Source organism: Halichoeres trimaculatus, unplaced genomic scaffold (genome assembly GCF_033239565.1).
Source record: "Halichoeres trimaculatus isolate MK-OKI-2021-1 unplaced genomic scaffold, fHalTri1.1 fHalTri1_scaffold_19, whole genome shotgun sequence".
Classification (NCBI taxonomy): domain Eukaryota; kingdom Metazoa; phylum Chordata; class Actinopteri; order Labriformes; family Labridae; genus Halichoeres; species Halichoeres trimaculatus.
The window spans coordinates 19177643-19202845 of NW_027437197.1; the positions used below are offsets into that span (position 1 = coordinate 19177643).

General features: G+C 39.4%; 2 protein-coding genes across 2 annotated transcripts in view; both read right to left on the minus strand.

Moving 5' to 3' along the window:
- The window catches only part of myo3b (myosin IIIB), a 65228-nt gene extending 47009 nt beyond the window's left edge, over positions 1 to 18219 (minus strand). The window contains exons 1-9 of the mRNA XM_074695344.1: positions 18153 to 18219; positions 17820 to 17856; positions 10745 to 10928; positions 8777 to 8911; positions 8314 to 8418; positions 7958 to 8057; positions 7288 to 7364; positions 6439 to 6584; positions 851 to 916 (exon numbers count right to left, since the gene is read on the minus strand). Coding sequence (XP_074551445.1) covers positions 851 to 916; positions 6439 to 6584; positions 7288 to 7364; positions 7958 to 8057; positions 8314 to 8418; positions 8777 to 8911; positions 10745 to 10928; positions 17820 to 17856; positions 18153 to 18219 — 917 coding nt within the window. The remainder of the gene's footprint in view (positions 1 to 850; positions 917 to 6438; positions 6585 to 7287; positions 7365 to 7957; positions 8058 to 8313; positions 8419 to 8776; positions 8912 to 10744; positions 10929 to 17819; positions 17857 to 18152) is intronic.
- A 1103-nt stretch (positions 18220 to 19322) lies between these two features.
- ubr3 (ubiquitin protein ligase E3 component n-recognin 3) overlaps positions 19323 to 25203 on the minus strand; it is a 37230-nt gene continuing 31349 nt past the window's right edge. The window contains exons 34-39 of the mRNA XM_074694740.1: positions 24503 to 24610; positions 24131 to 24256; positions 23784 to 23963; positions 22936 to 23145; positions 22699 to 22838; positions 19323 to 21183 (exon numbers count right to left, since the gene is read on the minus strand). Coding sequence (XP_074550841.1) covers positions 21066 to 21183; positions 22699 to 22838; positions 22936 to 23145; positions 23784 to 23963; positions 24131 to 24256; positions 24503 to 24610 — 882 coding nt within the window. The 3' untranslated portion in view covers positions 19323 to 21065. The remainder of the gene's footprint in view (positions 21184 to 22698; positions 22839 to 22935; positions 23146 to 23783; positions 23964 to 24130; positions 24257 to 24502; positions 24611 to 25203) is intronic.

Consider the following 25203-nt stretch of genomic DNA (forward strand, 5'->3'; position numbering starts at 1 on the left):
TGCACTTTGGAACTTAAAATATTTTTTTTAAAAAAGGGAAGTAAATGCTTTTCCAAAAAACTGTTGGAATAGAACAGGGGTGGCCAACCTATCAGAGACCAAGAGCCACAAAAATTACTGTGGCACTACAAAGAGCCACATCACACATAAACATAGTGGCATAAAATAAAAAACAAGACATTTCCATTTATAAAAGCGAGATATATTGTGTTTTTAAGTGTGTTTAAATTCATATTTGGAGACATGTAAAAGGGAAATTTCTGTTTTTACTGAGGAAGAGACAAAGTTACATCTATCTATCTATCTATCTATCTATCTATCTATCTATCTATCTATCTATCTATCTATCTATCTATCTATCTATCTATCTATTTATCTGTCCGTCTGTCCGTCTGTCCGTCCGTCTGTCTGTCTGTCTGTCTGTCTATCTATCTATCTATCTATCTATCTATCTATCTATCTATCTATCTATCTATCTATCTATCTATCCATCTATCTATCTATCCATCTATCTATCAAGATCGATCGATAGATAGAAAGATAGCTATGAGCACATAAGAGATTGAGAGGAGAACATTTAGAGAAGAGAAACCGAAACTTAAGTATCAATCTCATCACCTAAGTATTGATCAATACTGATACCAAGGTTGGCATCAGTTTATCAATATTTAGGTTGATCAGCACACCACTAATATCTATATATCTATACATCTATATATCTTTATATCTATATATAAATGGAGGCACACACAAAAAGGCAAAGAGCCACTCAGGCTCGTGAGCCACAGGTTGGCCACCCCTGGAATAGAATAAAGACAAAGGTTTCCAGGTTGAAATTAGAGACACTTACTGGCCGATGAAATGGCTAAAACTCCTGCACCATTGATCGGGGCTTCGTAATGTCGGAGAAGGATTCCTGAAACAGAATAACACAAACAAATGTCAGTAAAACAGTGACTGCACTGACAGCCTTCAAATGTCATCATGATCATTGTTTGAGATTAAACATCTTTGGGCAGGCAGAGTGTGGCTGTCAGACTCCTGTGAGAGTTTTTTGGTCTGAGGATGAGCTGGTTGAGATCCAGGTCTGTGGCAGCTGCAGAAAAAAGTGACAAATGATAACAGCCCCTCCACTGTCTGGCAGCAAGCATCTGCCATCAGGAGCCAAAAGTTATGGGAGCTAGTTATACCTCTGTCAGCAGCATTTACGGAGGCCATCTATAATGAGGCTAATACTTCTCAAGAGAGCACAATGACAGGAGGCAGGTTTCTGTGAGGAGCCAAGGCTGGACAGGCCTGAGTCTAGTCTTACTGGAGGGTGAGCTTTTGGTAAACAGAGATGGAGGCAGTTCAGACATCCATTAACACAGGTAATTAACTTAAATTAGTGCAGCTAGAATATGAGATATCAGGAGTAAACAAAGAAATGATGCAAGAATTTGATTTTAAATTTGAAATCACAAACAAATGCAGACGGAGTTACAAAGTGAATGACATTTTTTACATTTGGACGGTAAAACAAATCTGTCATTTTCCGTAGCCCCAACTTAGTCGAGTCTTTGATAAGGATTCAGGCTGGCAATCCTTTCTAAAGTGCAGATCAAAGCCAGTAACTGACTGCTTCAATGCAACCTCTAATATGCGCCTGAAGACATGTTCTCGCCTTGATGTCGAACCATACTGCTTATACATTACAGAGTCAATATAGCAGCGCACGGTTGATAACACTGTCAAGTGTGCTCATTGTGCTTAGCAAATTCAGGCGATTTTTTTTTCTCCTTCGGTATTTGTGAGAGTGCTGGCTCATATTGTAAACACAAATGGCTTATTCAAATCTAGGTCCAGGCTGAGCGCGTACTGTCAGGCGCTCCTCACAGTAGATTGAGGCAAATTCTCAGAGGTGTCAACACCAAGTGATGGCTGTAACTAAGCCATGAGGGAAGACAAAAATCAGGCCGAGTGCAACATTTGAATACGATACTTCTCATGCAGAATTTATAAATCCTCAGTTTCTGATATGATGGAAATGAACTCCCATGTAATGATTCTTTACTGCTGCAAAACTGTTTAACACAAGATCTGGATGCATTTGAATCTGTTGTCTATTAAAGAGGTTATACTGATGAAACTGGGCTAAGGTGAGTGGAGGAATCAAAGCTGCCTTCAAAATCCATACCAACTGTTAAAATGTCAGTGTATGTACTTTCTTATTACACCAAGTTTCTGGAACGAGATACACAATGGCCTTTAAACTGGCTCAACAGAGCCTAAAATAAAGACTTATTCAGCGAATAGACGCCTGCTTTAAATTTCAGCTCATCCATCACTGAAGTCAGAGCACTTTTTGCAAACACATGCATGAAAAAGATGCAGTGTGACTGCATTTATTATATCTTTGGTGGCTACATCGCCAAATACTGCTGTCCTGGATACCAGACTGGGCAATAAAGAAACAGCATCAGAGATCAAGGCTTAAACTCGTGATCTGATCATCCAACCAGACAACAGTCTCCTGTCCTGGGTCTGATAATGGGAAATCGACAACAACAGGACATGTGGCTACTCCAGTCTTTTAAAAGATAAAATTCGGACATAGGAAATCTAAGTTAGATTAAATCCCAAATTAACTTTAACATTTGTAAGGTGAAGTTATCGATTATAATCATCTTTGACTGACTAGCTGATAAATAAAGCTAATCAGATTTGTATATCTTGTATTAGCTCCGTTGATCAGTTGGTGAAGCTGTCATTTTGGTACTGACCATATACACACTTGAATATCCCCCCAAAATTACAGGACTATAGAATTTCCTTTTCATTTTGTAACGAGATTCGTGACCCTCAGAGGATAAAGCCTGACTTGAGTCTGTAGAAACGCTGAACTCCCTTGACCCAGTGATTTTGTCTGGCTATTACGTTATACATCCTATCAAGAAGCCCTTGATGACCCAAGGAACTAAAGTTACCAATGATAACTTTCATAATCTATACAGAAATTTCCCAATATGTACTTAATTAAGAGATTTCTAAAAACAAATCTACTTAGTAACATCAAACACCACCACCAGCACCTGCCTCTACTTCATAATTGGCAGATGTTTGCATGTTAACACTGATCAGGAGGGGTGAAAATAAAACAGTAAACAATCTAGTTTGTTAAATATCTCTGGCAGTTTTGTGGGTCACAAACAGTGGCATGCAAAGACTTTTTGAAGGGTAGGGGTGAAAAGAAAAATTAAGTTTTTGCCTTTTTCCAAGAGGGCATTTTAGTGGGCATTTTTGCCACCCAAGAGGGAAGTTTATCATGTTTCAACCGGGCAAAGGGGCAGTTTCAGTGTGTTTTGCAAACCAAGAGTGCACTAAGCCTGTATTTTTCAAGCCTATTAGCTGTTAGCATGGTTATCAACTAGGGATGTTCTGATCCGATACACTGATCGGTATCGGTGCCCCATATGGTTATTTTTGGAGGATCAGGTAGCATAAGATTTTATTACATGATAGGGACCAATCCGGTTTTCAAGTGTTTTCAGCAACGTCATGCTTTACGGTTGCTGTAAATTAAATCATGTTGCAAAAATGTCCGCTGTGTGGGACTACTTCTCTTTGGAAAGCAATGATAGTAAAACAGCGTCTTGCAACATTTGTAAAGTGAGTGTTCCTTGAGGAGGCACCAATGGGGCTCACTCTTGTACAACAAATATGATTCATTATTTACAACGGAATCAGAGTATGGGATTTATCAGAGAAAGGTATTGGTATTGGATCGGTATCGGCAAAACATTATCATGGAAAAATCTGTGTCGGGACATCCCTATTATCAACAACATTTTGTGGTAAAGGGAACAAACGTTTTTCAACCAACAAGCAAGTCAGAGCTCCATCCACCATTGGCTCAATTGCTGCACAGATTTGCTTTTTCAGTAAAGAGCTGTGTAACCAGCACACTGATCCAGATTCCACACTCTGGGACTCTTGATTTGATTAGCCTTTGTTGCTTCCAACAAACCACTATTTACCTTTGTCAGCCATCCTTCTGATCCTCACACTTTAAAGCCATGGCTACGAGTCTCTAGCCTCAAAAAACCCCCTGCAACCTTGGACGTCTTTCCATCCACCTCTAACCTTTACAACACATTAAACAAACGCTTTGATTTGACTTGACATGGACTGTTCCTGGAATGCGTTGAGATCACTGATGAAGGCAATTAACCTTCCCGCATATTAAACATCACAGACCATCTTTGTGTTGAGTCTCTGTAATTAATTTTGCAGTTGATGATTTTACAACTTTAACCTCTGACGTGCTCCATTACTTCCATCCATGCTCGCCATGGGCATCACGTATCTGTCATGCGTGCTGTGACATTTTGGATTTATTATTGATCATAAAAAGGATCAAATTCATAAAAGCCTTTGATTTCAATTACAACTACTGAAGCTACATAAAAAAAAACGCAGCACGATCTAGTTTGGATGTTATGCACGGAGGCACATTATGTCACAACTCATCAAGTATCCGATGTTTTTGAAGCACAAACAGACCACGCACCAAGGTGACCCTAATTCATGGAGCTCATCAGCGTCCCCTCTGACAGATATCAGAGCTCCTCTTATCGTTCTGGGATCAGAATCATTTCCACCTGTGCAGGTTTTTCTGTAGCACAACCAAAGCTGTGACATAATGTCTCTGTGCTGCTGGTCCCTGTAGGCAGAGCACTGATAGCACTGAGAGAGTTTATTTGGTTCCTTCCAGGAGCCGTTAAATCTTTTAGCCTTGCAAGAGTGAACAGTTTGGGGAAAAGTTACGGTGCTTTTCAGAGAAAAAGAAAGGAAACGGGCAGGAGGGGTTTAACAAAAGACGGCTAAAACCTTCACAGAATGAGCATTATGTGTCTTATGTTTTGTAATTCTTGACAATCTACCTATCTAATGACACACACAAGATTTACAACATGACAGTGAACCCTTTAGCTTGGAAACACATTACCCTGTGCAGCTGCATAATATCAGGATGATCAAAATGCTTATTACATGTTTTAGTGTGTGCATTGTTTCATAAAACATATCAAACCCCAAGGACAACCCTTCAGAAAAAGCTCCTCTGGTGTTGTGGTTTGTGAAGTGTTAAATAGAGGAGAAAAAAATCCTGAACTTTGCAATCATCGAAACCTGCAACGATGAATCTCTTTGATTTCATCATGAATCACTCTCACTGCAGCTAAACACCGGAAGGTGAAACACATTTCCTTATTTCTGCAGTCGTTGATTCTGTGGTCATAATTTACACCACGTTTGCGTGTGATTTTTGCCTGCCGTGCAGCAGCGGAGGGAGGATATATTTGAGATAAACGACACGTTAACAGAATCATGTCAGGGTTCAACACATTTGCTGTGATTTACAGCCCGACTACAGAGGCTTTCAGGTCCTACTTCTCATTGAAAGGGTAAAATGTGTGTTTTGATTGGAAAAAAAGATGGAGGAATGTCAGTTCAAGACAAATGTCTAATTCTATAAATGTCCTAGTTATCCTAAAGTCATAGTCTCAGAAACCAGCTTTGTTGAAATAGTGTTGGACATTGATAAGAGGAATACACATGCCCTCTCTTTTATGGCTGCTATTTGTAAAGGAAAAGTGCTTCTACTTGACAGAAACCACTCATCCAGTCTGACGTTGCTCTTTTGGAAAATTTACCAAACAGGAAATCCCTTAACTTCACCGAAAAAGTGTTAAAAAAGTGCATATCAGAGTAAAACTTCATTCTCAGTTAGCATAGTGTCCACGCTCATGTAATTATTTTACTCTCTGGCTGAATTTGGTGTTGATGAACTGCTCCATAATTCCCGCCATCCGTGTTCCTCCTCTGGCTTTGGCAGGGAGGAGATAACATTGTGACAGGGAGGAGGTGACAGCCTCATCTCAATGTGAATGGAGCTAATCACCAATGCAAATTGCAATCAGAGGGGCATATCTCCACCTAACTGAGAGATAATTGCGTGATTGTGCTGATAACAAAAGGTCAACTGTGTGTAGCCACTAAGCTCTCAAATGATCATCAGACACACACACACACCGTCTCCAGCAGTGAATATTTTTACAGACTGAATCACTGCATTAATTTTAAGGCCAAACACCACCAGATTTTTTTTGATGATGATGATGAAGATTTCAAACACTGATTATTCAGCAGATGCTGCTTTCCAGATTAGAAGATGATAATAAAATGACAACAAGGCGCTTAGATCAAACCAGAAATGTCCAGTTTAACTACACCCCCAAAAAAAATTAATTACACAGACATCTGCTGTTGTTTTTTTATCCTCTACTGTCAAAATCAGTTTGCTTTTGTGTCCCTGACAAAGAGTGTGTGTGTGAGTTTGTGTGTCAGTGTGAGTGCAGCCTCCAGCTGTGTGGTAGGAGTGCCCTCTAGTGGACTCACCGTGGGATCTTGAAGAGGGCTTTAACAGGATGCATTTCTGCCAGTGGGGGATCTCCATCTGCCAGCTCTATGGCTGTGATGCCAAGCGACCAAACATCACAGCGTGCGTCGTACGAGTAGTCATACTGCTGTTCACAGGCGATGACCTGATGACACGACACAGTGATGACCATCTGAACAGCTCATTTTGAATGTTAATAACCAAAAGATATAGTGTATTTGCACTCAGATCTGCTATTAAGGTGGAAATAACATAATTCTTCAACAGTGTTTTAATTTCTCTTAAACTAAGCACTTTGCATAAAATCATATTTGAGATATTTAATGTCAGGGTCTAGTAATTTGGTCCAAAATGATCACAAGAATACACTCTACTTCCTTTTTATAGCACTTGGTTTCTTTCAGCTTTAAATCTGAGTTACACAGATCTACTTTTATGGACCATTTAAACACTGAAATGTAGGCTGCTTCAGTCACCAGCTGAGTGAGTCTCCCCTTTCCACAGTTCATAATTATAACTGACACTACATTTTACAGCTGAGTTTATTCTAATTGCCCCTGAGGTCCCTCCCTTACCAGCCCAATCACTGCACCTCATTTCTGCCAAAGAGTAAGCGGTTGGGGCCTCGGACTCCCGGCTATTAACCTTGAGGAGACCTCCAGAGCTGCACCCGTGGAGGGGAATACACAATGACAAAAGGGGGGGAGTCACACTGAATAACTGAGCCTCTCCCCTTTTCTCTCTGTCGTATGAACAACACGCTCTGCACGTGAAAATGTGCTTAAATACAGAGTCTTTTTATGCACAACAACAGATGAAAATGTGAGTTAGCTTAAACAGTTTCTGACCTCAGGTGCCATCCAAAACGGAGTCCCCACTGATGTGTTTCTCCGCAATCGTGCACTGGTGAGCTGAGCTGAAACACCTTAAAAAACATAAGAATGACAATCAATAACTTCTTATAATTAAGACAAGTGTGTTTATCAGTTTGAATTTGATAAGAATGAGCATAATTTATGAAAGAGACTACTAATAAACAGCGAGCATATATTTTAGTGTGGCAACCTGCCAAGCAGTAATAATAATGATGGGCTATAATCATTTCAAATTATGTCGGACAGATTTTTATCAGCATGAGTCCACTTCATCTCCGTGACACAGAGGACATAAAAATGCCTAGGGGTGACTCCAAGTCATTTGCCATAACAGCTTTCTTTTAATATGCAAAGGACCAAATAACGCAATTCAAATGAGCAATAATAGCCTCGGGTTAAGGCTTCGGTCCATGAAATAAAAGATGTTGTTGTGAGCGTGGGGCGAAATTGTGCCTGTGTTAACCTTCATAGACAGTTTCTGCAGGAATGTGCTGCTGACACCTCCCATAGATCTGTCGAAAAGGGATTTGTTTATCTAACTCTTCACTTTAAAAAAAAGGAGATAAAACAAGGACCTTGAAGGATTTGTCTCTTTCTAAAGAATCTGTGAATTGCTTTGATTGCCTCTTTCAAAGATCATTACCAAAGTCAACCAGTTTGACTCCTCCCTCAGTTGTCAGCAGGATGTTGTTGCCTTTGACGTCACGATGGATAATCCGGTTGTTGTGCAAATGCTGGAGACCCTTTAAAGTTGGAGGACAAAAACACAAGGTGCAGAGAGTGGAGCCATTCGTCATTAGGATTAATGAGAATAGATTGCGTTCAAAGCTGAGCTGTACAATCCATATGACGACTCCCACAGGTGTTCAGCGGGAAAGGCGTACATTACTGCCTGACACACTCCCCCTACTGCAAATAAATCCTCAGCACGCTCTCTGCGTGTTTGCATCCCACCTCCCCCCCTAAAACATTAGCAGCTTTTGCAGCGCTCCGTCTTACCAAGAGGGCGCTGTATAAGATGTATGAGATAACGGGCTCCTGCAGACGCTGGCCTCGGATGAGCAGGCCTTTGATGAGTTCTGTGACAGAACCGCCGTTGCACAGCTGGGTGGGAGACAGAGAAAGTGGAGTGACTCGTCCATCACTCACCGCTCCAGATTATGATTCATGGGGGAGAAGGAGCCCACACAAACACACACAAACAAGGGGGAGCAGTGCAGAAACACACATGGGAGCATAATAGCATCAACATTTATGTAGGTGGGTTGCTTAACATACTTGAGGCCTACTTTCATACTACTTAAGCATTAGAGCTTTAAATACGTTTGGTACCACACAGACGCAAATTGCAGAATTTGGACGACGGTGACAAGAAATAGCTCTGGAGAAAACACTGAATGTTTTCCTTCCTCGTAACATGTTTGATCGATTCAGATCAGACCCCAAAGATAAGAGAGCTCACCTCAAGCACCAGCCATAGCTGTCCTCCTGATAAGTTGTCTGACTTGTAGAACATGCCATAAAACTTCACTACGTTCGGGTGGTTGGACAGGGACCTCAAGATGTTGTACTCTGCTTCGATCTCCTCATCCACATCCTTCCAAAAGATACCAGAGCCAATCAAAGCAGAATTAGCAGATAAATGTGAATGATAGCAAACAGCAGTGTGCTTTGTGCAGTGTAATAAAATGAATTATGAGTCTTAATATTTCAAGTTGTGTTTCATTTTAACTCCAGCATAAAACCAAGCTAGCTTGACTATAATTAGACTCCTGGAGACAGGGTTATAAACTCTGTTACAAAGGAAGGGACAGCCAGGGTGCTAAACTATTTCTGGAAGTGCTTTTCTATCAAAGTAAATCTCAGAGGAAGGAAAGAACTGCCGTCAGAGAGGCAAAATTTCTCTTCCTGGATGTCTGAGTGATAGCGTCAGTGGTCTAATCAGGGAGAAGGATGGGAGAGGAGGCAGCTTCATCTTCCCGGCCATCAGGGGAGCATCATGGTGGATGGTGGTGCCAGGATGGGGATTGTTCCATTGACACAATCACAGGCAGACAAAGTCTCACCAGCACAATACTGTGCCACTTCAGAGTCTGCTGCAGCCTTATCAAACGGACAAATGAACAAATAGACCGAGAGGAAACAGCCGGTACAGGAGCTACACTTTCTGGGACGGGTTTGTTACACTTAACATGACGGGGAGTAAATGAAACAGGGAGACGTTGATATATATCACAGGAGGAAGTACAACTGCATCACAGAGGAGAGGAGGAGAAGTATGGAGAACTTACTCTGTTTGAATGGCTTGTATGCTGGGACAAGTCACATAGTTATAAAGAAAAACACAAGGGGTTTGGTTTTTGATTTGTGTCTGTCACAGAAATGTGAGCTTTTGTGATCATAAAAATATAAACATAAGCAGTATTTAATCAATGAAAGTTGAAACTTGCAGTGTGGGAAAACACAAAAATGTAACATTAGTTTCCATTAATGGAGCCTAAGGTGGCTCGATGGGCAAAAACTGGTCATTTTGAGTATTTGTTTAGGCTGTACAACACTCACTTATTCCTTTACTGTACAACATTCATGTTTTATACTCTTTGATGTTTTCAGACTTGGAATTATAGTTGAATACCTTAAATACCTAAGGAACCACACCTAAAATAGTGATCACACGGTGATTCAAAACAAGGTTTTAAAGAAGAAATCTAAGGAAATAAAATTGCTGCTCCTTCACATTTTGCTTTTGCTTGAAGAATAATAACACCTCGAACTGTGCAAGCTGCCACTCTGAGCTCAATACTGCACACATTTCAATTATGATCTTGGTACAAAATAATTTCCTCAAAATATGTGTATATAGCTTTAAACAAACTCTCATAACTCTTTAATTATTGATCTGGATCTAACCAAGGTGGCAGCTTGCACAGCTCTGTTAAAGTCAAAAACACCCTGAAAGTTTCAGCCTGTCGTCTTTGGTAGTGTGAAAGAAATCATTGTTTTTGGCACATTAAACTGTTAAAATGCAGAATTTGAGAAAAACAGACATAAAACGTTTATTTCTTCTTTGGTTACTGCAGAGGGCCCCTAGCGTATAAAAAGACCTTCGCTTTCTTCCATTTTTTTTTTTTACTTTTTAACCCTGTCAGGCCACCTTAAAGTTCAAAAAGCTGGGGACCAATATATTAATCTAACGATGCATGGGGCCAACAGCTTGTGAGTTCTGCAAAATGATGGTAAACAAGCTTAGATACAGGTCTTTCTAAATCAGCTATTTCCTCACACATTGGTTATCAAAACTCCAAACAGCAGCCCTGTATTTATGCATATTAATAATTACTTTGTATAACTCATAGAAAATCACACCAGATACCATGTGGTTAGTCTCAGTCTTTGCTAAAAGGTAAACATAGTTCCAGCTATGACTTACATTGATTGGGTCCAGTACTTTGACAGCAGCCTGACTCCCATCCTTCTTGTTGGTCACTCTGTACACTTTGCCATACGTTCCTTTACCAATGGTCTCCACTATGTCCCAGTTCCCTGATGGGTCGTCCAAGTTTTCCATTCCAATCATGCTGGACTTGTAGGGATACAGTCCATATAATGACCTCCTGGAAGAAAAACACAGTCTGAGATTGTGGGTTGACGAGCATGGAGGAGCTGTCAGAAAGTGGAGAAATACCTGGTGTTTGAACCTAGCCAAACTAAAGCAAGCAACTTCACTTTAGCATAAAAATATAACAAGCTAGCACCACAAAGAAGCAAGTAATTGAGACAGAAAGTATTAGCTGTGTAGAGCTTTGTATGTATGGCACAGAGCAGTACATCAAATCCCACAGGCCCTCTCATTCAGCTCATTGAAATGACAATAAGAGCCAAGGGAGCCACTTAGCAGGTTTAACGCTGAAGAAATCAAAGCAAAAAGCAGTTTAGACAGCTGGAGGTGGAGACGACAGCACTCTACTTACATGGCAAATGTTATTTTCTTCTGACTCATCAGGGCTGGGAGAAAATACAACTAAAAAGTCTCTCGTGGTCATAATACACCAGCTTCAGTCGCTACAGCAATCGCTTCCTCAAGAGGATGGGCAACAAGTAGCATTTCACACGGACACTGAATTAGCCCTCTCTACGGGACCTTGTCACTGGCCGCTAAGAAGTGCAATCTCCTCAGGATCAATTGGATTGGACAGAGATTAACTTGACAAGTGGTGCCCTGATTGAGCGGCAAACCCACATGACACCTTCTAACAAACTGATTATAATGTGTAGAGTATCACAAAATGAGACATATTCAGGCTGAGGGGCGTTGAAAGGATTTCTGATCATATAATAAATATAAGACCTGTCATAAATCCTCCTGCAGATCCACAAATACAACACATGAGATCAACAAAGCAAAACATCAAATGTTGAAGCACCTGAGTTAGACTAGCAGGATAAAAAGGGAAACGTGCATCCTAGTTTAAAAAAATGACACATATTCCAGATAAAAAAAATGATGGAGAGGAATGTTTGTGTGTGATCTCATGACTGCTCCACTCATCATAAATGTTACGCATCAGAGAGGACGAGTGACCCTGAGGGAGGGACATTATTGAAGAGGAGATCAGGAAACCGATGCGAAACGACGTGAAGGATGTTTAACCTGCTGGTGCACGTGAGGCACATTTATGAACCGCTGTGCAGGCTGACAGAGCGACGGCAGAGATGTTTGATAGATGCAGCGCTTCACTGTGGAGACGTTTGCATATGAAGCACTGAGATCGGACTGATACCCTTCACTGTGTCCTACAGGGAGCAACACGAGCTGGAGCCAAAACACCTTCAGTTTCTGTGTGTACACAACACAGTGACACACTTTTAATACCTTTTTAACCCCTTAGTATAAGCAGACTGAGTCCAATATGTCAGAGGAACCAATATGTTGGTATAGGATGATAGGGCTTTGTTGTGTTACAATACTCTAACCTGATGATGTTGTTGCTGGGAATGCTGGGTAAACCACGATGCAAAGCAGCTTTCCTCCCTCACTGAGTCATAATCATGCATTTAAAAAACATTTCCGTGTACTGCTGCTGTGCAAAGGGTCCACACTTCACACAAAAGGTCTCAAAAGGAGATGTGTTTCTGATGTTGTTGTTGAATTTTGAAATGATGCCAGTATAAATTTAAAAAAAAACAGTGATTCACTTATTTTTTACACAAAAAAAACAAAACAAAAAACAACTGTTTGCAAAGCTGTTATTGAAAATTGTAAATATTTGTGAATTTACTCTTGTGCTTTTTTTGTCCTTACATTTTGGGAGCATGTAGCATAATTAGACATGTTTGTTAAAGAGTAGATTCAATAGTAGTATAGTAGTATATAGTAGTAATAGTAGATAAGATAAATTGTTGCTAGGCGCCGCCCTGTTGGCTATGGCTGCCTTTTCTTGTAATTTTTCGTCTCTTTTTCGTAATCTTTGTATTTGGAGTGGATCAGTACTTAGTATGGCTCATTTGTTGGTCAATGACACCAAACGTTTTGTGGCTTCAGCAATATTTTTACTACTTTTTCTCCTGTGTTTGTCTGGAGATCTACATGTAACCATGGCTGCATTGTTTACATGTGAACTCAGCTGTTAGCAGCCTGTAGCATGTCAATGCTAACTGGTGTAAGGCCTGATGTCTTCCCACAAGGTGAGGAGAAGGAGGTGAGGATGACGTGCTGGTTCTCAGGTGTGAGCTAAGAAGTGACGACATGGACCTGTCCTTCCATCCATCGTTATTGGGAACGTAAGATCTATCTCCAGTAAGATGGACAAGCTAGCCGTGCTAACCCAGCATCAGAGGGAATACCAGAAGGTAGAGCAGCATCATGCTATTCACAGACATGGCTAACGGAGCTAACATCAGACACCAACGCCACACTGGAAGAGCTTCACCTGCTGTGAGCAGACAGGATCCAGGAGACAGAGACTGAGCAGACTTATGGACCTTTTTGCACTTTCTGTACACTTTCTTACTTTTGTTTTCTTGATTGCTGTTGTGACTTCAATTTTGTTGTACTTGTTACAATGACAAAGTTCTATTCTATTCTGTTCTATTCTATTCTATTAGGGTTAAATAAGCATTTTGCTTCTGCCATTCTTGCTTTTCCACCTCTCAGTATAGGACTATTGTGTGTTACATAGTATGTTCTAAGAAATATGTTACTGTATGGTGACTGAATAAAACAACTCTTCTACCATGGGTTGAGTTCAACTAACATACTAGTGGCTAGCAGGGCTGCACACTCCACGTGGCAAAAACGGATGATGCAAGAAAGAGCTACACAGACAGTTTTGCTGCAGACAGTGGAAATGATCCTGCAATAAGACAGTTTGCATCTTTTTTCTCTGTGAGAGACTCACAAAATCAGACCAACATTAATGTGCCAGAACAATTTATATTTTTGAATTTGCAGTGAAGTTGTACTATCTTATTCCTGAGCCATGGAGTGTGTTCATGTTGTCACTGTAATGTTTTAAGGTTACAGAGTTAAACACAGGGAAATAACATTTGTATACTAGTGTTAGTCATATGTCTTATCTGAGCCATCCTAATAAAAAACTGACTGAATGTAAAGTTTTATTTGAAAGTAATTCAAGTAATCTATCATTAACTTTGTCAAGTTAAACTGCTGGAATAATGAATCCTACACCTGGCTTCTCATTACACCAACCTGAGGACTTTCCATTTCCACACTGGGGTTATGCTGTTACATAACTTATCTGCCCAATGTTGGAAACATTATCATCCACCTGTTGCTAAGGTGCCTTTACAAACCTTTTTCCAACAGACCTATCACATTTCCAGATAACTACTCTGTCTCAAATAAAAACAGATCTTAAACACCAAAGATTTCTGCAATCTATCAGTGAATCATTGGTTTAAAATTGAATAAAAGACCAATGTCTTCAAAACAGACAATCATAGTTTTAAATTACACAGCAGAAATAATCCCTTACGCTCCCAGTAGCAACAATCTATCACCATCACACACATGGCTGTTTTGAATCTGTTAATTATTCAAAAATACTTTTCAAGGATGAATAAAGTCAAAAAGTCACCCTACCTGTTTGTTTCTGTGAAAGTGTTCGTCTCTTCCTCACAGCGAAAAAACACTCCACGCTAATTCATGCTAATCTAACCGGATTAATAATTCACCAGCAATCTGCAACCCGATCTGCAGCTGTGTTAAATATTCAGGCAGCAGATGTATCCACTCATAAAGGAGGCTGATATGAAGCATCTCAGGTTGCACACAGGTTACCAGGAAGCTCACAGAGTTGCTAAGTCACATGACCCCTGCAGGTGAGCTCACTCACTGTAGATCATGATAGCTACATGCTCAGCTGCTGAGGATATTTTCAAATTAAGTCTTACTATTTAGTCAAAGTCCAGCAGGGGTTTATAAAAAAAGATAGATAAATAAAACATAATAATAAAAAAAATCAAAGATTGGGCTTCTTATTAAAATATATCAGTGACAACAGAAGACAGTCTGCATGCCACGTGAAAGTAAAAATAACAAGACATCATTCCACCTGGAAAAACACTACATCACATGTTGCCGTGCGTTTTAAACCCAGGGGATCTAATGAGTAGTTACACACTCTACAGAGACCTGTTACATAAGCAGATACTCTTGCAAAAATGCTCTAATATTGTTCTGATGTATTTCTACTCAGCTCTTATATTAAAGCTCCAAAAAACTGACTTTAAATTCTGAGGTCAGAATCAACACATGGAGTCTGGGTGAATTGTATTCAAATAGCATTATCAAGCTTTTATGCATGCCTTTTGTTGATATTTCTAAAATTGCACTGGGTTTACACTCTAAAAGGTGTTGCAAAACATGTGGGTCATGGCACCCCGAGAGGTCACAAGACACATACCTGAGCAGCTGCAAGATTCAAGTAAGAAACATACTTCTCTTACTAAAAAGTCAGGGTTATTTCTTGAAATGTTTGTCAAATTCTTGGTTTTTGGTTTTGTAGGTTAATTTCCCTGCACTGTTTCTTTGAGAACAACCTAAAAAAAGTTACTTGACCTGGTTATTAAGTGTTGATTGGGGATTAGCAGGGATACTTTGAGTTGCATAAAGGGCTAAGAGCAAACAGGATTTTTTTTCTTTCTTATATTATTGTGTGAAAACACTTTTTGAAATTCACATTTCAACAGCACCGCAAGCATCAGACGTCTCAGTGTTTCTGATTTGTAAAACAAATATCAACCATATTTTTTCTTTATTGCTGTAAAGAAAACAGGAAAGTCAAATGTTTTTCAAAGGACTCGAGGTACACTATCTGCTAGAACAGGACACCGCAAGTCCTTGGCAGTGCTCAGGTTACCCTTTGTTTACCATCCTGTGTCAGCATACACTGAAAGGGACAATGTACCTCGTGCACTAAATGCAGGTCAGTGAGTCTCTGTGACACTGTGAAATTGTTTCCTTTAAAAAACAAAAACTTAATCTGTGTCGCTACAGCTTCAGTGGTAATGTGCTCCTTAGTGAATGCAGATGACTTTTTATTCTGCATCTCCATAATTCTGAGCTCCAGTGATGGTTGGAGGTGGTATCAGCTTTATGTGCTGTGAACAGCTGCAGCACACGGATCGTCTTTGACACCAGAAACAGAGCAAAGAGAGAGTGAGTAATCTAATTTTCTGCTTCCATCAGACTCACACAATCCCACCCTCTGCGGTTAAATGCCTTGCGGGAAACTCCACTCGGTAAACCCTTTGGTAAGTCTGTGGAGAGGGAAAAAAACTCTGAACTATAATCCCTTTTAAGGGGATATGAAGAGGCTTTGCAGTAAACCTCCACTCGCCACAAGCCAGACCGAAAGCACAGTGCCCTTGTTCTCACCCTGGATGACCAAAGCTTCACACAACCAGACACCAACATTTTTTGGTTTCACAACTTTACAAAACATCACGGTATTAAGAAGAGGCCCACATCTTCATCAAAATAATCAACGAAACAAACAGCCTGCTCCACCATTCATCACAAATGTCACAGCTGTTACAGCAGCTACTGATGCAACACAGCTCTAACAGTTTCAATTCATGAGTTACTTTCAAAAGAACTAAACTGAAAAAGATAACACAAAGTCTCACTCTGTGCCAGATTCTTACTTCTAAATACAAAACTCTGAAACTACACAATGAAAAATGTCAAAGCTTCAAACGTTATCCAAATCATGACACTAACATGAACTTTACAGAAGCTACACATTCACATCACTGAGTCCAAACACATCCTGATTTATCTGATAACATTTGGACAATGGACACAGAAACATAGTACCGTTAACGTCTGTTATGCTAGCATAATTTGTAATTAAATGTAACTTGTTTGACCTGTTAGATTTTGGCTAAATTACGTGTTTCATGTGTTAAGTGGGTGGTCCAGAATAGCACAACCAAAGTAACTCAGTGACAAACAGCAGCTGCAACTTCAAGGTACTTTTATGTTATTGTTTGTATCAGCTACTGATGTCTTCTTTTATGCTAGTTAAACCTTTACTTAATTAATTGATTTTTTAAGTTATTAGTAAAGTTAAATTTTCAAATCATTGACGTTAAACTGTAAAAAACTGAAATCTTATCAAGTTTTTTTCTTATTTTAAGTAAAAGATTGTCTAATTATACTCGATATGAGCTTCATTCAACTTATTAGTTGAGAAAAATGTCTTGTTTGGGTCTGAATTGCTTACAACAAGTAAAAAAAACTGCCAATGGAATAAGAAAATTTAGCTTGAAGCTAGACTAACATCTTAACACAACTAACTTTTCTCTTGTTACATTGGCAGTCTTTTTTTTTTACTTATTTCAAGCAATTCAGACCTCATTTCTGTCTTTAAATAATTTGAAATGAGATGCTCATATCAAGTCTAAAAGGACATTTTCTACTGAAAATAAGATAAAACACTTGATAAGAATTCTCTTTTTTTTTTTTTTTTGCAGTGTAAGCTGTGTGCTTGTTTCTGTGCAGACTACTCAATCTGACATCTCGCCTTTAGTGGATGATCAGTCGGATTCTGTTTGTATTTCTGGCCTCTGTGTGTAGCAGGATGAAGAGAGTGAAAACATTTAATCTGTCCTCAGGGAGAGCTTTTCTTCTTCTCACAGTATGTTAAGTGTTTGTATTCATTGGTGCATGTCAAGATCAGACTTAGCGGAAGCTACCTGGAGACAAACAACACAATAGCCATAATCCAAACTTTTACTAATGTTGCATAAATTCATCACTATTCAAGAGATGAAATTGTTGCTTCTGATACGTTTTGTTTTAGTTATGCTGAAACTATCAGTTATTATTCAAATAAAATGATTACAATCATGTACATATTTCACAAATTTAAAGAACAGTTAACACAGTTAACACTGTATGGTTGGTATTCCCCTGTTACATTCTGAGCAGGCCTCTTAATTTCTTGAAGCCTTCTTAATAGGAAAGAAAAAGCTCCTACCTTGTCTTTGTTGCCAACGCTTTTTCATCTCTAAGATCTGCAAAACAAAATGTTCAAACATGAAATGATTCCTCTTCAGCTCTGTGTCATTCTGAGAATATCTGAAGCAAAAAAAAGGCAAACACTGCAGCTGTTCATCTACAGGAATAATACTCCTTTGGACATGCTTTACATGCAGCTTACCCTCCATAGCAGCATATCTGAACTGATTTGCCTGTTTGCCTCAGTGAAACTTTTTAATTATTAACAGAACGGACACCTGAGCAGACCTGAAGCTCTCAGCTGACCACCAACACCTCACACAGCCTTCAACAGTCTATTCATGAAACCTACCTGGACAGGAGGAGAATGAGGGAATCTCCAGTGATGCTCTCCGCAGCACAGCCTGAAACACCAACATTTCTCAGCAAGAAATCTGTCACACAAAATCAGTGATTTCACCCGGATACAACTCCTCCACTGGTCCATGCTAGACTGTTTTTTCCTCTCTGACTAATTGGCAGAAAAGAGAGGCTTTGTTCAGTGATTGGTCATTAAAAAGAGGGCCTCCCTTGTTTGTGAAACTTTGACCCAATTATCCTCAAAATTCTCGGTCACATGGGAATGAATTTTCTCTGTGGTGTTTAGAAACGAGCAGTGGACTGGACGGATAAATCTTACCCACGAATACGGAAATAAAAAGGATTTGTGATTATTTTTAGGATATTTCCTCAAAGGTTCACAATTAGAGCTCGTTTCTATCGCTGTTTTCAGCATTCTTCCTTCAAGCTGCCCTGAAATACCACAAGATCTCAAAGTTTACTGATATTCCTGCTTGGTTGTACTGAAATAGGTCATGTGATTTCTCCATAAAAGTTATGATCTGATGAGCTTCAGTGAACTGAGACCCCTGGTGGACACAGCTTGAGGTGAATGTCTGCTCTCTAGCAGCCACATTTCCACACTAGACTGGAAAAAAATGAAATCTTATCAAGTGTTATCAAGTGTCTTATTTTCTGTAGAAAATGTCTTTTTAGACTTAATATGAGCCACATTCCTCTGACCAGTCTGGAAAAATGTTTTGTTTCAAGTAATTTAAAAGTTAAACAAGTTACAAGTATTAAGACATTATTCTAGTTTTAAGCAAGTTTTCTAGTAACTTTTCTCTTGTTCCATTGGCAGATTTTTTTTTGCTTGTTACAAGCAATTCAGACCTCATTTCTGTCTTTAAATAACTTGAAACAAACATTTTTCTGGACCAATAAGTTGGATGTGGCTCATATCAAGTGTAGTGGGGCAATTTTTACTTAAAATAAGACAAAAACACTTAATAAGATTTTAGTTTTTTTGCAGTGTACAGCTCACGAGAAACTGGAAAAAAAGTTGTTACTGAGGGGAATGTTTGAGCGGAGGGGATATCAGAGACATGAAAAGTAAGATACAATAAATAAGTAAAATGACACTCAAAAATTTTTCAGACTGAGCTCAAAGGGAATAAAAAAAAAACAGAGACTTGAATCAGTGTGTTTATATTTTATTCACATATGTTACATTTTGCATTAATTGTCCAAATCATACTTTCTGGTCAAACTCAGAAAGTTTGAGTCAGCACCTACAGTAATGTACTGTATTCTCTCTTCAGTCATACAGGAGAACACACAAGAGCTTTCAGTAACAATTTTACACCCATTACTTGTTGGCTATTTGGTTGCGGTCATTTACAAAGTGGGTACTGCAAAAGTAAAGGAGAGAGGAGGAACTGTGTAAACAGAAAAGCAGCATGCATGAATTCAAGGAGGAAGTTTTCAAGTGTTAACTTAAAAATGACTCGACGCAACACAGCATGGCCCAGCATTTCAAAAAAAAAAAAAAAAAAACCTGCAGACATCAGGAATATCAGCAGTATGCCACTATCCACTCCAAAGAAGATTAATCTTGCAGGCACGACTGGATAAATTTCCTCTCTTCAAGAAAAAAAGATGATAATCAGAAAATTAAGTAGCTAAGACACTTAAATAATGGTAGCTTAAAGGTTGTCATGCACAGAGTGTGACGGATACTCAAGTCTGATAATCTTGTAATGTTGGAATGCAACTATAAATCACATCTAGATGAAGTGTGAGAAAGGGATAGTCATCACAATGAATGATCTATACTGCAATTAGGAATTGAGATTTAAGAAATTAAAGGGGATCGTTTTTTAATATTCTGCATGTACTCAGAAATCACTTACATTTCACTGAGTTTTATATCTTCAGGAGAGTTGTTAAAACAACGCGGGACACCACATCTGTGCAATGGTGTTTCTCCTCCCTTAAAAAAGTACACTACTCCATTCTGTTAGGTTTTTTTTCTGAGTAATGACCCTCAGATATTTAATTGACCGGATGTAGCTCGAGGTTGGTTTTTGAGACGTGTCCTCAGAACCAACCAGAGAAAAAAGCACAAGAAAGAGTAGGACTATGAGTGCTGTAGTGAGCATGAGGTGACCGCAATACCTCCTTAAATATCAAAGTAGTTAGAGTCAACATTCCCAGCCATCTACCGTAAACTCAAAGCACAACCTTAGAAAAAAAAATCTTCACAAAAGTTTAAAATTACTTACTTTAACAATGAGCAGCAGCATTTATTTTAAATATCTAAAACATAACGGCAAAAAAAAACGAAATTCCTGAGGATGGATTGCAACTTGACCCATAAAAAGAGTCTTTGCTTGTTTGCAAAAAAACTCTAGTGTGTTGATGGGTGGACTTGTCCTGCCTACCATCACATGTCAGCAGACAATGAGTGCACGTTGCAATAACATCGCAACACTCATCAGGAGCTTGAAACTCATGCTAGCACAGCAGAGCACATTTTATAAATAAGAGGGATATGCATGGTGCAAAAAGTAATCAAACTCTGCAAGGATATTCAGCACTTGATATATATATGTATTTTAAACCCTAATAAATATGACAGGCTTCGAAAGCCTGCTCACACTCCAATTTTATTTTTGGGGCAAAGTTGTGCTTTTTCTTTTGATGTTACTGTATTCTGTATTCCCCTGCTGAAAACCACACAAAAAATCACTTAAACACACACGTGTTAATCTTTAGGCATGATTGTACACCAAACTTCACATAAACCAAGGCTGTGGCAGCGATACCCCCCACTGGTTGTTTGTGTTTATCACGTTGAAGAGTTCCCGAATATTTTGATCGAGGCAGAAAGAAAAAACATCTTCTCAGTCATGGAGTTGCTGTTTTCAGTGGACTTTGGAAGATCTTAGAGTCCATTATAGTGAGGCCCCCAACGCTTATTGATGTGATCAAAGGTGTGCGAGACCCACTGTTGCTCCAACACTCGATACCTCTCTTCACATAAGAAGAGAGGCTTGCCACGGCTAAAAAAAGAAGCCAGAGGGAAAAACAAGAGTGAGAGCTGTGTTTATCTTCTCTGCAGCGACAAGAGGATAAAAAGTGGTGTGGATTTGTCACACTGAAGTCTAGTGCATGGAGGTAAGGTTTGTGTTTACATTTCAAAGTCTGTTAGCATTTCCATGTGTTAACTTTTGATAATAGTTTATTTATGTCCTTTATTTGCTGTTGATGTTCACTTTCATTTCAAAATGCATCACATTCAGAGACAAGATTCTTGAGGAGTTAAATTTCAAGAATGTTTTGGTTATGGATGTTGGAAGAATCACCTATATAAAGGTGAACATTCTTCCCACTGCACAAAAGTGAGGCTAAAATACCCCCCGGTAAAGGGTGCTAACATTTTGTGTATTTAGTGCCACAACCTGCAAGACATCAATTGGCTGGCAGAGCTGCAGTGGTGGCACTTTGCACCTTCTATAAACCTAAATTTACATTTAACTTAGTGATTTCATGACAAGTATTCTTTCTTTAATGATAAATATTATGTTTGAGGATCATTTTTGATGTGCATTTTGTTGTTATAGATAGGCTCATGTCCCATCGGTTAACTTGGAGAAGGTGTGCTTTATGAGCTAAAAGCTGTAATGTGGAAGAAGGAGTTTTAGTGATTTTGGCTTCATTTTTGGGAAGCTGTTGTGTCAGCTCTCTTTTTTTTTACAGCCTATGATTTGAACAGATAGTTCATCATTTTGTTGAGTATAATGGTTTCTTGTATTTAGTAATTATGTGAAATAAGGGAGCTGGGACATACCACAGGAGTATGTAACATTAATATGTGTAGCTACTAGGGCTGTCATTTTAACGCGTTATTTAGATTAATTAATTAATTAAACACAGCAAATTAATGCGTTATAAAAATTAACGCAAATTTCCGATGGTCCCTGAATGAATCACACGTGACATTGGCAACATGCTTTAAACCGGGGGGAAGCGAGAGTCATTTTTGCGAGACTGCCGGCCACATCTCGTTTATTCACACGTCCTTTTTGAAAATCTGCAGAAAATCAACCGTTTGCTCCAGCTCAATTCTGTAAAAAACAGATAATTCTAAACTCTTTACTATTTGTTCTGTATTTAAATCTTAAGAATTCTTTGAAAAGTTCCTTCTATCTTCCGTCCTAAAAATCAAATAAGCTTATTTTAGGTGCAGGACTGTGTAGATATTGTAAAGATAGAACCATTACATTTTTTCATGTGTTACTTATGCCTCAGGGTACCTAAAAATGTGTTGTATATATTCCCACCTTATTTTTACATGTTTTTTAATGCATTTTAATGCAATTTTAATGTCCTGGAATTCATATTCTTCATTTTGGGACCTTAAGCAGATATGAGATTAAAATGTGATTAATTACATTAATTAATTACAAATCCTGCAATTAATTAGATTAATTTTTTTAATCGCCTGACAGCACTAGTAGCTACATTTAACACCGTGTGCCGTTTACATTAAGTTATCTGTGTGGGATGTGTCATACCGTAAATCTCGGTCCTCCTCTCCATGGGCATCAAGGTAAACTGAACCCCACAGGCAGAAACGATGTCCACGAATGATGATGATGACTGAGGCATTTATCAGTAGAAAGATGCCTGTAGCTGCGCCACAATGCTGGGAGTGCTAAAAGTAGCCAAACACAACAAATATGTATCCTTAAAATCTGTTTCTGACACCATTAAGCAGCTGTAGCTTTGCCTTAATAAATCAGAAGACTTACCAAAACACATTCACAGATACCCTGCTGTTTGCAGCACACGCCTTTGAGACAGACGAAGGCGCCACAAACAAGGCAGAGTGCAGGGTCTTTTGGCACCTTTTTGCAGGCAGTGCAGGCCTTCCTGTGATAGTACTGGAAGATGATATTGTAGTTGTCCGGGAGCTGAAGAAGGCGGGGGGCGACCCACTGAGGGTCCTGCACAAGCAAGTTCTTAAATGAAGAAAGAAAGAGTTATGTAGGATGTGAAGAATTTAAGTCAGGAATGTTTTGTTCACTGAACCAGAAAATTCTGAGTGGTAAAGAGTTCTTGCATTTCTTCTATCCATGTCACCAAAAGTAGAAAGACAGATAACTCTTCATAACTTTCTTTGTCACTTAGTGAATAAAGTCAATTCCTCTCAGTTTTAACTTTCCTGGTTTTTAAGAGGCACCTGTCTCTGAAGATTTAACTAAAGTAAAATGCCGATATGAAGTATCAGCAACATAAATCGTCTCTCAAGACATTTCAAGTTTTTCACCAAATGATGTACAACACCCAAGGTTGCAGCAGCACTGAATGATGAGGGCATTAGACACATGGCTAGTTATGCAGTCACTCTCCTCGGAGACACCATCAGCTCTGGACCTTGTCAAGCAAGGTTGAAACCAATTTCAGAGCGTCAATATCCCCTCGAGTTATATTAACAGTACAGGACGTGAAGTTCAGAAGACATGCTTTGAATATTCAACTGCTGTAAAAGTGTTTTAACTGATTGAAACGAGAATGCACAAGAAAATGTGACCTCTCATTTGACAGCTTGTGTTTTCTGAAATGATGCTGTGCAACTTTCTGACGTCCACTTTCATACCAGTGATTGTTCAGCTTGCATCTGAGAGAGCCCTGTGACCTCAGCGCACCACTGTGTCACCAGGTCAAAGGCGCTGACCGCCCACGTCAGACATGAGGCACTGTGCACGACGTTTGAAGGCTGGGGAGCTGAGGGCAAGAGCCCCAGACACACAGCCAAAGTTGAGAACTCCTCTTCCTCCTGAAATCAAACAAGAAAAGCAGCTGGAAAGGTTTGCTTTGTAACAAGAGCAAGGAAATAAAACTCAATTAACACAATTGAAAGTATAAGACGTTTTTGTTCTTGTTTCACAAACACATGGAAAGTGTTTATTGAGCAGGCAGAATGACATTTGTTGTGACAAATACCAGGCAGCCCGTTAGGTTGTCTCCATAGAGGTGATGCTGCAGGAGACAGGAGAGGCGGAGGAAGGGCAGACAGAACTGCTGGAGGCTGAACTCGATGGACTGCGGGGACCACACACTGGAGATCAGCTGCAGAGCGGGAAACAACAGTAGCATTTGATCAATAACAGACAACAGCTCACTGATAATCCTGTGATGCATATCTCCCCAGGAGATTGGTAAGATATTACACCACTGTCTCTCAGGGTAATGGCCAATTCATTGTTGAAAGGAAGGCGAAAAAAGAGCAGGAAGGAATGAGGCTGAGGGTGGAGAGAGCAGAGCCCTGAAGGCAGTTATGTTCTGAAGTGCTCAACAGTCCTTTTAGCGCCTCACCATTGATGTTTCTTCAGTGTTCAGCTGATAGACACTCCTGTCCTTGGAGAGCTCGCTGATAATGTGACTGAGCAGCACTTCAAAGGATTTCTCAGCATTGGCAGAATTCTGTAAAGGGAAATCAAAATGATGGCAACATGAACAACTGAAGTCATATTTCAGTCAAATCTTTGTACCTTTAAACTCAAGCACAAAACGTTGTTTATTCAGAATACTGGTTTTAAAAAATGAAAATCTGTGGGTGTTCAATCAGCTGGAGTAGATAAATGTAGCGCAGAGGATGCTAGCTATTTGGAGCTTGACTTGCATCACTTTCTTCTTCAAACCAAAGCCTGATCAATCTTTTTTCAGTTTTCAGGTGTCAGAATGTTGCACACTAAGATTTATAGCGCACAATGCTTCACTAGAGTCTCTCCCTAGAAGTATAAATTATACTGTGCCATAGAATATAATGACTTATGCAGATATATCCGAAGACAATAATTCTTTCCCCACAATATACCATCTGATAGAGAGTATAGACATTACTGAATGTGTGTTCTGATAAAAATTCAACTGGTTAGCCTAGTATTTTATAAAGAGGAAAAGCTGCACGCATTCATCAAGCTGAAGGTGGTGGAATATAAAACAGCAGTCTTATCTCGTCTGCTGTCCTTTGTCAAAGATTTATAGAGGAGGATTTTCAACTCCATGGATTTCCT